Source organism: Limulus polyphemus, unplaced genomic scaffold (genome assembly GCF_000517525.1).
Source record: "Limulus polyphemus unplaced genomic scaffold, Limulus_polyphemus-2.1.2 Scaffold910, whole genome shotgun sequence".
NCBI lineage: Eukaryota > Metazoa > Arthropoda > Merostomata > Xiphosura > Limulidae > Limulus > Limulus polyphemus.
This window is the reverse complement of record NW_013666520.1, coordinates 201,585-215,208: the sequence shown is the minus strand read 5'-3', so window position 1 is coordinate 215,208 and position 13,624 is coordinate 201,585. Positions and strand designations below refer to the sequence as shown.

Sequence of the window (13,624 nt, the reverse complement as noted above, 5' to 3'; positions counted from 1 at the left end):
ATATTTTTTAGTATTTAAAATGATTTACTACGGTTTAGTTAACTAAGAGGAATAAAACAAAAACAAATTAGTTTGGTTTATTATGAATTTCGCGCAAAGCTACACGAGGGATATCTGCGCTAGCCGTCCCTAATTTAGCAATGTAAGACTAGTGGGAAGGCAGCTAACTCTTGGGCTACTCTTTTTCCAACGAATAGTGGGATTGACCATCACATTATAACGCTTCCCACGGCTGAAAGGGCGAGCATGTTTGGTGTGACGGGGATTCGAACCTGCGACCCGCAGATTACGAATCGAGCGCCTTAACCACCTGGCCATGCTGGGCCGTAACAATGAGTGAATAATTTAATGCACAAACAAATGAAGTAATCAATTTTTCTTATAAGAGTTATAGAAAACATATGTATATAATTTTATATAAATTATAGAATAACGACAGCAACTGGTGTCTCTCATAAAAAGATTTAAATGTGTTGTATATATCAATAACCTTAAGTTATATATCAACTGTTCTTTAATGGATTCGTCATCCCGATAGGGGGAGTGCTCTTGTCGTATTTAAGATATGGTTCCTCAACCTGAATTTGATTATCTTATTCTCTGGGAAACGTATAAATTTTCATAAACACCCCAAACCAAGACCTGTTACGTCAAGACTATGAATAGTAAGTAGTAACGAATATGTTCGTCGCTCTTTGAGTCTGTGTGTCTGAGAATAGAGAAAGAGAGAAATATTTTACCTGTTTAAGTATACAATATTGTTGATGATTTTATATATACGTTATACCGAAACGTCGTATATAATAAGATTTTATCAAACTAATCACTTCACTAAGTTTAGATTTTTAAGAGCTTAGACGGCGACCATTTACTCAACAACAAATTGGATAGCAGAAAAGAGTAGCAGCGCTATCAGAATGCTCAAGTGCGACACCTACATATCTGCAGTATATCACCTGCAACAAACAACGGGAAATTTGTACGACCTGCTTTTATTATTATTAAGATAAGACAGGAAAAACTATAGAACATTATTTACAAAGGTGAAAATCAGACAAATATACATCCTAAAAAAGAAAAAAGAGTTAGGTATTCTGAGGCAATAATACGTAGATGTTACAGGTTGATATCAAAGCCTTAGATCTTTCAATATGCAGGCTTGACTTATTCGGATATAGTGAATTAAATACATTTAAACATGCTAGTGGGTTGTTGATTAAGGTGAGGGCAACTTTTAAATCGCGTCTGTTTTGTGCTGTAAAAAGACTGTTTCAATAGTTTATTTTTCGAACAATGGACAACTGATGTTTTCCTGTGCTTGAGGGACAAAATAGCATAGCTTTTGTATAAACATATATGAAAACTTTCAAATAATGAACAAATAAAAGTTTTGATAGCGTGGAATTTATTTCTTTTATTGAACTTCTTGACATTCTGAGAAATCAAGTTAATTCTCATCCGGAAGAAATACTTGAAACTGTTTATATTCTGAATGTAATGCTTATACAGATATGTGCTTAACCAGAGTTTCTGATATACAAGTATTAACTGTCTCATTGGCTGTTCTTTAACTTCGCAATCAGAATTCTCCCTTAAAAGTCCACCGGTGGACTTACAAGGCTAAAATCTGGGGTTTGATTCCCTATGGTGGACTTTTAAGGGAGAATTCTGATTCCCTGCGGTGGATAGAGCTCAGATAGCCCATTGTGCAGTTTTGCACTTTCAATTCATAATAGTATCCTCATAAGTGGGATTTTGACAGACAAACGTAAAAAACGTTTCGGTTCAACGAAGTAAAAGGTTTGGTTTGCTATAAATTTTGCGCAAAGCTACCCGAGTCCTTAATTTAGCAGTGAAAGACTAGAGGGAAGGCAGCTAGTCATTACTAATGAATAGTGGGATTGACCATCTCATTATAACGTTCCCCACGGCTGAAAAGGCGAGCATGTTTGGTGGGATGGGGATTCGAACCCACGCCCCTCACATTGCGAGTCGAGCTCCCTAACCACCAGGCCATGGCGGGCCTACGAAGTAAACGAGTAAAATGAGATTATTTAATCTCTGTGCTACTAACTATATGAAGCACTTTTCATATTTATGAGAAACTTTTTTTTCTGATTGAAGACTAGGATTTTTTCTTAAGTTCAGAACTTTCATGAATTCACTTCATTTTTTGTTTGTTTGTTGTTAAACGCAAAGCTGCACAATGTACCATCTGTGGTCTGCTCATCGCTGGTATCAGAATGCGATTTTTAGCGTTATAAGCCCTCAGACTTACCGGTAGGCCACTGGAGTCATATTTCATCGACCATCTCGGAAATTTACTGTAGCGGCAAAGCAATTTTATTAAATTTCGCACAATGCTATGCCTCTAAGTGGCTCAGCGGTATGTCTGCGGATTTATAACGCTAAAAACCAAGTGGTGGGCACAGCACAGACAGCCCTTTATGTAGCTTTGTGTTTAATTGCAAACAAACAGACGATGCTACACGAGGGTTATTTACGTTAACCGTCCCTTATTTTGATCTAGTAGAATTGAGGGATTTGGTAAACACTACCAAAGCCACAGTCCAGCAAGCTAATTACTATCCGCGTTCGCCCCATCCCCGTTTAGATAAATGTTGTAACGAATGAAGTCGATTGAAGAAACTAAACTGTTAGATATGAAAATTATAATATTATTTTTAAGGGGGGAAATTGCGCGTTTAGCTAAACCCTAAAACTGTACTAGTCTATACAGATTAGCACTGTTGGACTAAACTTACTAAGAAAGGAAACAGCATGTCAGTGACGTCAGAAAATAAAAATTACAATACTTTATACCATGTACTTTATTTTCGACATTTTATAGTCACGTTTATGAGAGAGTGATTTAAAGATATCATACTATTTTCAACACATATTCTGCTCTCATACTACTTATGATTGTTATCCATTTATTTACATCTACTTCACTAACACAGAGGAATTGGATATATATATATATATGGGGCGGACTGTGTGCTGGGTTTGTATAACACAGACGTCACTCATTATAACAATATCCACTCTTTTAACGGATAGTTACCGTACTAAGTAACGATATAAACACTACACCTCGTATTGTATATGAGCTGTTTATTATACCATTGTCAACATAGCTCCCTTGTAAATATTGTTTCATAAATCGACCACATTGTGAAATTAGGAAAAAAGAAGTTTACCCGAACGCACTCTAGTAGAAGAAACAAGGGATATAAGACTCAGTTCTATGTGAAATTGATTCCTCGGAGTCGTTTAGTGCTTTATTTCTATGTGAAAAAGGACCAGATCCCTATGAAGTGTTGATTTTTTGTATAATGAAAAAAAAAAACCGACCATAATCTCCAGAACAAGATTACATTTATTTAACCCAGCATTTTGTTTCTACAACTTCTTCATGAGCGACTTACTACGTACACTGTTACTCTCACAATGCGTAAATTTGTTCTATGGACAATTTATTGTAGAGTATGAAACAATGCCACGAGGGATAACATTGTTTACATCGAACCAAGACTAAAATAAGTAGCAACGTCAAATGTCTGACGACACGAATGTTGGTGTTCTTTACGAATTTAAAATAATTCTCTTCTTTTATTCATTTTTCTACAGCTAAAATGTTTCATGCAAATTAAAGCACGATCCCTTTATACTGTGTACAAAAATCAAAAACTTGATAATAGAAATGTATTATTTTAGATATAAAAACATTTTCATCTAACTTATGTTTAAAACAACATATACAATATGATTTATCAAGACATAGAGCCTTCATCTACCTTTTCGCCATTAGAGAAAGGCCTACGGTGTACGCACAGAAATCACTTTTCATTGAAGAACTTGGGTAATTTCTCTACAGTCAGTCGCAGTTTAATAAATTATAAATATTTTTACTCTTGACTTCTCTGTCACGAGAAAGTTGGTAGTTGTTGTTTAAGACTCATAACGTAGGTAAATTAACATGTAGAATTGTAAACGGATTCTTCTCTACGTTAAAATAATTTTATTGCGAGCTTTCGACCCTCTTACCGGAGCCTTCATCGGGCAACATTGCTCCGGTAAGAGGGTCGAAAGCTCGCAATAAAAGTATTTTAACGTAGAGAAGAATCCGTTTACAATTCTACAAAGTTGATAGTTGTTAAACAGAAGAAAAAAAATTACATGACTGATAACTTGGAAGTAAATACAACTTTACTTATATTAGAAGAAAGAAAAACGACAAAAAAACTTAACTATTTGTAAGTTTCAGTTGTCGATCTGTTAATATGGAAGACGTTTTGCAGGTTCACACAGACTGTTCTTAAGAGAACTAAAACAAAAAGATTGAAGATTGAATTAACAGCAATTGAATGACATTTACATGTTCTATTTTGATGACGAAACTCCTTGATACATGGAGCGTGAGCAAGTGACGTCAGTTTGCTGGTGTATAGTACAACATTGATGGTGGTATTGAGTGACAAATAGTCATTAATATAAACCTAGTTATGTAACAAAAAACGGTAATAAGTGTGTAATGTAAACCTAGTTATATAACAAAAAAACGGTAATAAGTGTGTAATGTAAACCTAGTTATATAACAAAAAAACGGTAATAAGTGTGTAATGTAAACCTAGTTATATAACAAAAAAATGGTAATAAGTGTGTAATGCAAACCTACTATATAACAAAAAAACGGTAATAAGTGTGTAATGTAAACCTAGTTATATAACAAAAAAACGGTAATAAGTGTGTAATGTAAACCTAGTTATATAACAAAAAACGGTAATAAGTGTGTAATGTAAACCTACTATATAACAAAAAAAACGGTAATAAGTGTGTAATGTAAACCTAGTTATATAACAAAAAAAACGGTAATAAGTGTGTAATGCAAACCTACTATATAACAAAAAAACGGTAATAAGTGTGAATAGTTAGATATTCTGTTCATAACACTAACTGTTAACCACCCAGTGACACAGCGGTAAGTTTGACGGCTTATAATGCTAAAAATCTGGTTTCGATACCCATGGTGGGCACAGCACAGATAGCTCATTGTGTAGCTTTATGTTTAACTACAAACCCTAACTGTTATCGGCCATAAATACAGCAATATCTCGCAACGTTTGACCTAAATTAGGATATTTAAGTTAGTCTTAAATCTATATATTAAGTTAACAACGTAAATGTATCTTCATAACATAAATATAATATTAACTATATATATATATATATTAAACATTCTAACCATCAGTGCTAATGAAAGTAATATTCAAAAAAAGTACAACTCACTTATGGAGCACATAAACACTGGTTGTTAGCTGCAAGTACTGTCGTAGATTTAATGCTTGTTGAACAACTGAAAATTAGTATAACCGTTTTTCATATGAAGTATTTTAATGAACCTCATTCATTGCTTTGGGGCAACGTCCCGATCTTTTTTGCGAAATACGGTCCAATTCAACCCAATGATATATGCAGAAACGCGTCATCAATGTGGACTTATATAGTGTCGATACTATATAGAATGTGTTCGTTATGGAACCGTGGTAACTACAATCGTAAATAAAAATATATAGAAAGACGAAACGAAACAAAAATTAACATTGCGACATTGGTGGCTTCCGTATTTTAGCATAACCTGAGGTCGTATATAACTTCTCATTCTTGTAAGGAAGTTTCTTATCTGATAGCCGATATTTCAGAACTGTTCAAACCATTTCAATAACTTAAATGATTACCGAATACTAAACGCGAATGACATCGTACGTGTACCGAGATATATGTTATCAGTAATTAAGCCATATGCATATTTTTTTTAATGTGTTACTACGCTATTATCATTTTTTAGGGAAGTATAGCATATCTTTAGAAAATCTGTCTCTCTTTTTTGTTTGTTTGTTTGAAGCTAGTAACTACCACTTAAACATTTCGTGAACACATAATCACACAAGCGCACGTGCCACATGTAGGATCTGAAACGTCACTTCTGTATAGAACGGCGGGGACACTAAATACATACTCTGAATAGAGTATTAAAAATGTAGCCAACGATTTTAATAGCAAAGGGGAAAAACTTTCAATTACCTTAAAATTCAATATGTAAAAGTTGAGAGTTGGAAACATGTCATTGGAAAAGGGCATATTTTCTTTTTTTTTCACAGATTTCAAAACATATTCATTATTAACTAAATCTAGGGACTGTTACAGTTATAGTTGCTACCTAATAGCTCTAACGTATATAAGGAAAACATCTGTTGGTGTTTGAAAAAATTCGGCATTTTCGTTAAATCATAACACTAGAGGATAATAAGGTATATACTATTTTTTTAACAGATGTCTCTCGAGAGAAAACCCTACATCCCCTGTGGATAAAGTTCCTATCTGATGAAGTTAATAAGAGGCTTTTTGTGACAGATCAACATGCAATACCTAGCACAAAATCAACCCAGCACAGTGCCCTTTCTCTGATGGCAGCATCTTTACCAGAATTTTCGAACTTTTTCGATAATCCTTCCTGTATGCACACAATGCTACAGAACTTATACTCACTTCCCCAGGCATGTGTTGCATCTCCTTTTCCCACACTTCCCCACCCTTTCATCTCAACGATCGAACGTGCTAGTCACGTGGTCAACTGTCCACGTTTCCTGACTGAAATCACCGAAAGTCCAATTAAGGATAAAAAAAAGACAGTAAGACCTGAGAAAAAACTGCCAAATAGGGTCGTGCACTCTGAGTTACCCACTTCTATGCCTAAAAAGAAACCTAGGTTTGACTTTTCAAAGCTAGCCGAATCTGCTACTACTAAGGACGATAGCCTGGATTGTTCTTCTCCTAGACCCACAGATCCTCAAACATGTGAAATTCAAACTCAGCCATCAATGTCTTCCATTATTGCCAGACAAACGTTTCCTCTTGTCCCACCTTACTACACTAACATGGACGTTGGACTCTTCTGTCAAAAGGCAACACTGCAAAGATCTTCTTCGCGTCCCAAAAAGGAATTCATTTGTAAATATTGTGAACGAAGATTCACAAAGTCTTACAACTTGTTGATTCATGAACGGACGCATACCGACGAACGACCTTACACCTGTGATATTTGTCAAAAAGCCTTCAGGAGACAGGACCACCTTAGAGACCACAGGTACGAACATTTTTCACACTTTTAACCCGTTCGTTCCTGTATAGATAAAATATTAGTAACTATTATTTTATTACTACGTTTAATAAAAATACATGCTTTCCAACAAGAACTAACCACTATAATTCTACTTTGTTGTTGAAGAAATGTAACGTATACTATATAAAACATACTGAAGTGACTGAAATTACATGATTTGACTACATTTCTGTATATATTATTTTAAACCTTGGTAACATTTTGAATTCTGCCAGTTTTAATTTTAGTAACCAGAACAGCACGTAACTTGATATATATATATATATGTTTAACAAGTGAAATCAATTAATAAGCTGATTTTTTACTCACTAGGTGGCTAATGAGTTTATTCTTCCTGTTTAGTTGTTGGATTTATTTCCAGGTTTATTCACTCGAAGGATAAACCGTTTAAGTGCAGTGATTGTGGAAAAGGCTTTTGTCAGGCCCGGACCTTAGCGGTGCACAGAATCCTGCACATGGAAAGCTCTCCTCACAAGTGTCCTACGTGTGGCCGTACTTTCAACCAGAGGAGCAACCTGAAAACCCATCTCCTCACCCACACCAACCTCAAACCCTATAACTGTAGTTCATGTAGCAAAGTCTTTCGTCGAAACTGTGACCTTCGTCGCCACCTTCTAACGCACACAGTTGATTTTCCAGAACAACGGGAAAGTTGCACTTCTCTTTCTTTAAATATGGCCGCTTGCGGGGGGGCCGAGGCGATTTCTTTGCATAACAAGATTTTTCATGTCGAGAAGAATTCTCAGTCCCATACTCCAGAGGTGCTAGACGTGGAAAACTGAATATTTTATATGTAGTTTGAAAGCATAGTTCTAGATTGACTTGGTTCGCTGACTTAGCGTCTCCATTGTCATTAAATGTAAATATTACAAAAGCCAAGAAAGTTGTATACTAAACAAAAGTTAACATTAACTTATTGCCATGATTAAAACGTGTTATATTATAAAACAATGTGATTCAGATTTATTCAAAGGAATGTTATGATGAATTCATGTGTTTCTTAAATATATTAAAAAAGTATTTTAAGTTGGAGTTGTTTTTTTATTGTATTTTATATACAAACATCTGAAGAGAGGAAATCATGTTTTTTTTTTCCTAAATATATTCACTGTATAAAATCCTATCGGTTTAGAAATGACAAAACAGTCATCCTTGAGCTAAACATTGCTCGTTTGTTGATACAAAATGAGTCCGGAAATCAAATGATTTGTTAAATCACTTTTCAGAAATTCTTTAAATCCTAGATTATCAGGTTTCTTGATTTGTGTGTTATCAATGTTTCATCCGACTCGTTTAAATATTGGCCATTTATACAAGGAAGTGGAGAACTACTTTTGTTTAAAATGTACATCAGCAACAGAGTTTCAAGATTACGTACTTCGCTTTATATCTATAAAAAAATATAAAAGCTCTTGCTTTATATACACAGACTTAAATCCCCTAATTATAAAAACGAACTCTAGGTAGAACGTTCACATTTTTCTCGTTTTTTTATAAGTAAATTTTACAATTTATTTCTTATAAGAGTTTTCATCTATGCTTGAAAGATAATAACATTAACTTGCTCTCAAAACACTCCGAATTGTGTCTATAAACATACAAGTAATATGATTGGAATATATGTTAACATTTTTAGCATTATCGTAATAAATCAAAAAATTTAAACTGAGTATTTCTAAAGTCGTGTAAGAATTAAACCATGTACAGAAATTATTGCAAAACGCCGAACATGGTAACACATTGTGAAACTAAAATATAAAATATGAATAGAGCAACATTGTGCGATGAACTTTATTCAAAAATATAGGCAAAACAACGTTTACTTTACACAATAAAATTATTTTTTTAAAATTAAAATTGACTACATGTTTCGGTAGGTTCCGCTACCGTCATCAGTAGTACAAATTTACGCGAACAGCGGTTTTTTTTATACACTGAAATTCACCTGGACGACATGAATACTGCACATATGAAGTAATTTTTAATTAATTAAAATTTTATTGTATAATATGAACGTTGTTTTGTCTATATTTTTAAATATTGTGAAACTAGCTGGAGTATCCGTCCTCTGGACGGAAGTTGTGTAAATTCATGATTAAAGAAAGGTTATCTTAGGACATGAAAAGTTGCTTCTCTTATGTGTAATTGTAAAAAGTGCAAAATGTGAAACCGCAAATTTGCATGTATCTCCGCATGGACCGAACAAACCTCCATGTTAAATTTAGTGAAGATCCATCAACAGGGGGCAAAGTAGTGGTAAAAAACGCTCATAAAAACCGCAAAAATGCATAACTGAAAATTTGAATGTATCTCCCCATGAACCCAATGAACATCTGTACCAATTTTGATAAAGATCCATCCACACCCTGCGAAGTAGTTACATGGACATACAGCAGACAGTACTATTATATTTATATAGATACAACACAATTGTTATACGATGCTCACTTATACTGATGCTACGTTGTTCAACGAACATTAAATATACGATAGTATTTGAAACTGACAACTAGTGTCTATGTGTTCCGTAACTGTGGTATATTTTATTCTATCGTTGACGTTACTTTAATTTAATAATATTGATTAGGATTTTTAATATTCCTTTTTATTATTATATTAGTATTATACAAGTTGTTTTGCACTGTTAACTTGCTATATGGATTTAGGACTAACTTAAATCTTTTAGGCTGGCCGAACCTCGTTAGATATTATTGATGAAACAACGCATTAGAAGCTTCATCAGTAAGAAGATTGTACTTAATTAGCTATACTGATCAATGGGTTGATTCTTAAATGAGTAGTTTGCTTTGGTCTTAATTTAGATTAATAATAATGTCTACGTTTATACGAGCAGAAGTTTAACCTTGAGTTCGGTTACTGTCGATCATGGTAGTAAAACAGCACAAGCTTGACGATGTAGCAGTTGGAGTGGTTAAAACTGCCTTACTAGGAAGCGCTAAGAGGCCAACGCAAAACTTCAGATGATGGAGCACTCGTGCAGCACGCGACAAGTATCGGGTTGAAATCCGATGCAAGGGGAAAATATATCTATCTATAACACAATATTCTTTCGTCAACCTTTAATCAACTGATAGTAGAGAAAATACGTTTTTCTACAGTTGACGTTAGATTATAGCGAGGATGTCAACTGTAGAAAACTTTCAATTCCCGTTTAAATAAACTGACTGATTACCAGAACAATGGAAGAGCGTTCCATACTTCAGTGAGAGTGTTCGAAACGGATTAACAGTTCGAATTATCAGGAGCACTATAGAGTTTTAGAACTCCATTTTAGTTGTGAAAAATAATTTTCAAATAAAAAACAAAACTTTCCACCTTATACGTCAACGCCAGAAAATATAGAATGTAGTTTGTTTGATTGTTTGTTATTAAGCTCGAAGCTACACAATGGTTTATCTACGCTCTGCCCACCACGGGTATCGAAACTCAATGTTTAGCGACATAAGCTCTCAGAATTGCCAATGAGCCACTGGAGGGCTTAAGCATAGTAATTTAAAACTAAACTACAAAATATATTTGTACGAATAACGCATAACAGACGTAATAAAATCACAATTAAACCAACAGCTCGGGGCTCCTCAGTGGCACAGCGGCATGTCTGCGGACTTACACGGCTAAAACCCGGGTTTCGATACCTGTTGTGAGCAGAGCGTAGATAGCCCATTGTGTAGCTTTGTGCTTAACTACAAACAAACCAACCAACAGCTCGGACATAGGTATTTCGGTGTTTCCACCCAGGTAACCCATAGAGAGTAAATACAAATTTCATTATTTCAATGAAACAACAACAAACTTTCAAAGCCTAATCCAATTAATTTTATACTTTTGTTCGATTTGCAAAAAACTACTCATAAGTCCCAGATGATGCACCTCAAAAGGTATATACGAAATATTTCCGGTTTGTTAGTTTTTGGTTTGTTTTGAATTTCGCGCAAAGTTACACCAGAGCTATCTGCACTAGCCGTCCCTAATTTAGCAGTGTAAGACTAAAGCAAAGGCAGCTAGTTAACACCACCCACCGCCAACTCTTAGGTTACTCTTTTACCAACGAATAGTGGGATTGACCGTCACATTATAACGCCCCCACGGCTGAAAGGGCGAGCATGTTTGGTAGAACAGGAGATTTGAACCCGCGACCCTCAGATTGCAAGTCGAGTGCCGTAACCACCTGGCAATGCAGGGCAGTTAGTTTTGTGAAACGATAAAATGTCATTTAGGAAAAATATCGCGATGCATACACTTTCATAACATTTTTTTCTCGAAATGAGATTAGCTAAAAAATTATTTGAATTATATGCATATAAAAGTAACTGGTAGCTTTGGATAAATAAGACTTGCCTTTTAGTATCTTGTTTAGATCCTCTACTACATTTTTTTATCAATGTATTAGGTCGTCAATAAATTAATGTCGCTTTTTTTTTAGATGAAAAAACCCGAACAACTTATATATATCAAAATAAAATATTTATTAAATGAAATAGTCTCCATTCTTATCGATGATGCTTTTTCATCTTACACTCAAGTTGTTAATGCCCTGATTAAAGAAATCACTTGGCTTTGAAGCAAAAAACATGTCGATGTCCTCTTTAACCCCTCCCACATTTGCATACGTTTTCTCATTAAGATGGTGTTTCAGCGAACGAAAAAGATGGTAATCTGATGGTGACAGATCTGGAGAATATGGTGGGTGGGGGAGAACTTCCCAACCCCACTCCATAATCTTTTGTTGCGTCAAACGTGCTACATGTGGGCGTACATTGTTATGGAGAAGAATAACACCTTTCCAATTGACGAGTGAAGGGCATTTCTGATGATGGGCTTGATTTAAACGTTCCAGTTGCTGACAATAGATCTCTGCATTGACAGTTCACTGTGTATTTAGGAGTAAGAAATGAATCACTACTTTGATGTCCCACCAAATGCAAAGCATCACTTTCTGCGGATGGAGTCCAGGTTTTGGGGTAGGAAGTGGTTTTTGTCTAGGACTGAGCCATTGTTTTTGGCGTTTAATATTCTCATAGAGAATACATTTTTCATCACCGATGACAATTCTGTCCAAAAACGGTTCACGCGCATTACGCGCCAGAAGAGACGAAACAACATTCACACGTTGGAAACGATAATCATGGGAGAGTTCGTGAGGCACCCAAACATCTTCTTTATGGAGTTTTCCCATATTCCTTGGATGTTTGCGTATTGTTTCATGAGAGACATGCAATTCCAGGGCCATTTCACGAGTGTTTTGCCTTGGGTTAGACTTAACAAGCGTCTTCCGAACATCAATATCAATTCCAACATGTCGGCCCCTGCCATCACAGTTTTTAAGGCTAAAGACACATGAACGAAATTTGCTGAACCATCGTTGACACTTACGAACGTTCAAAAATTTGCATAAACTTCTTTGTGGCTACAGAGGCGTTGTTTCCCCTTCTTGTATTCAAACAGCATTACATGCCGAATGTGTATCTCGTCCTGTGCCATCACTATAAGGGATTAGAGTATACTTAACTTTACACATTATATAGGATACACTAACGTGACGTTTAGGCGGTTCGTTTAACTATTATACGTGATGTACGTTTTTGGGGGGATGGTTAATGAAAGTGTTCCAAAACGCGACATTAATTTCTTGACGACCTAATATTACGTTCTTTAATAGTTTCTTTCAAAATTAAAATTTGCCTTTAGTCGAGATTTTTATATAACATATATATAATTTAAATATTCGAATCTTCTACAACTTTAGCTTAGACACATGAACATCAGTGCTGGTTAGTGTATTATGAAATTAAATGCTGATCATTTTCCTTAATATAGATTCCATTTCGTCTGATGTAACTGCATTGCGTTTTATTTAATTTTTGTCTGTTTCACACTCGTGAACACAAATCTGCCTTGTTATATAATAGAAACAATAAATACAGTATTCAGGGAATAAAAGAAACAAAACTTGTGATACATGGCAAAATAAAGCCAGATAAGTCAAGAAAATTTGATAAGTCAAGTTTGATTGATTTATCGTTAGAGACAAAAGATCTACGAATTGAACATCTAATTGTTTATTTGTTTGTTTGTTTGTTTTGTTATTTAGCACAAAGCTTTACAGTGGGTTATTTGTGCCCTGTCTACCGAGAGTATCCAAACCTGATATTTAGCGTTATAAGCCCTCACACTTACCGCTGAACCACCAAAGGCTTGAACCTCTAAATAAGAATGAAAGATCACAAATTCGACTCTTAAACTTTATCGCTTATTGTAGAGACAAAACTTAATTTAATATTGAACTTTTTTCCAACAGAAGGTATTTTTTACATTGAACAAGTGGCATATATTGCAGGTTTACTAAATCATCCACTTGAAGCTTTATATCTCATATATATGTATATATATATATATATATATATATATATATATATA

At 34.8% G+C, this 13,624-nt stretch overlaps 1 protein-coding gene across 3 annotated transcripts in view; it reads left to right on the top strand.

Annotated features, from left to right (window-relative positions):
- Positions 1-8,212, top strand: part of LOC106461183 (zinc finger protein 135-like) — a 41,273-nt gene extending 33,061 nt beyond the window's left edge. For 2 of the 3 annotated variants that reach the window (XM_013920979.2, XM_022388053.1), the window contains exons 3-4: positions 6,337-7,150; positions 7,548-8,212. In XM_013920979.2, the coding sequence (XP_013776433.1) occupies positions 6,337-7,150; positions 7,548-7,968 (1,235 nt within the window). In that variant the 3' untranslated portion in view covers positions 7,969-8,212. Of the gene's footprint in view, positions 1-6,336; positions 7,151-7,528 lie in introns of all 3 variants that reach the window. The other variant, XM_022388054.1, reaches the window with a different exon arrangement.
- Positions 8,213-13,624: the final 5,412 nt, after the last annotated feature.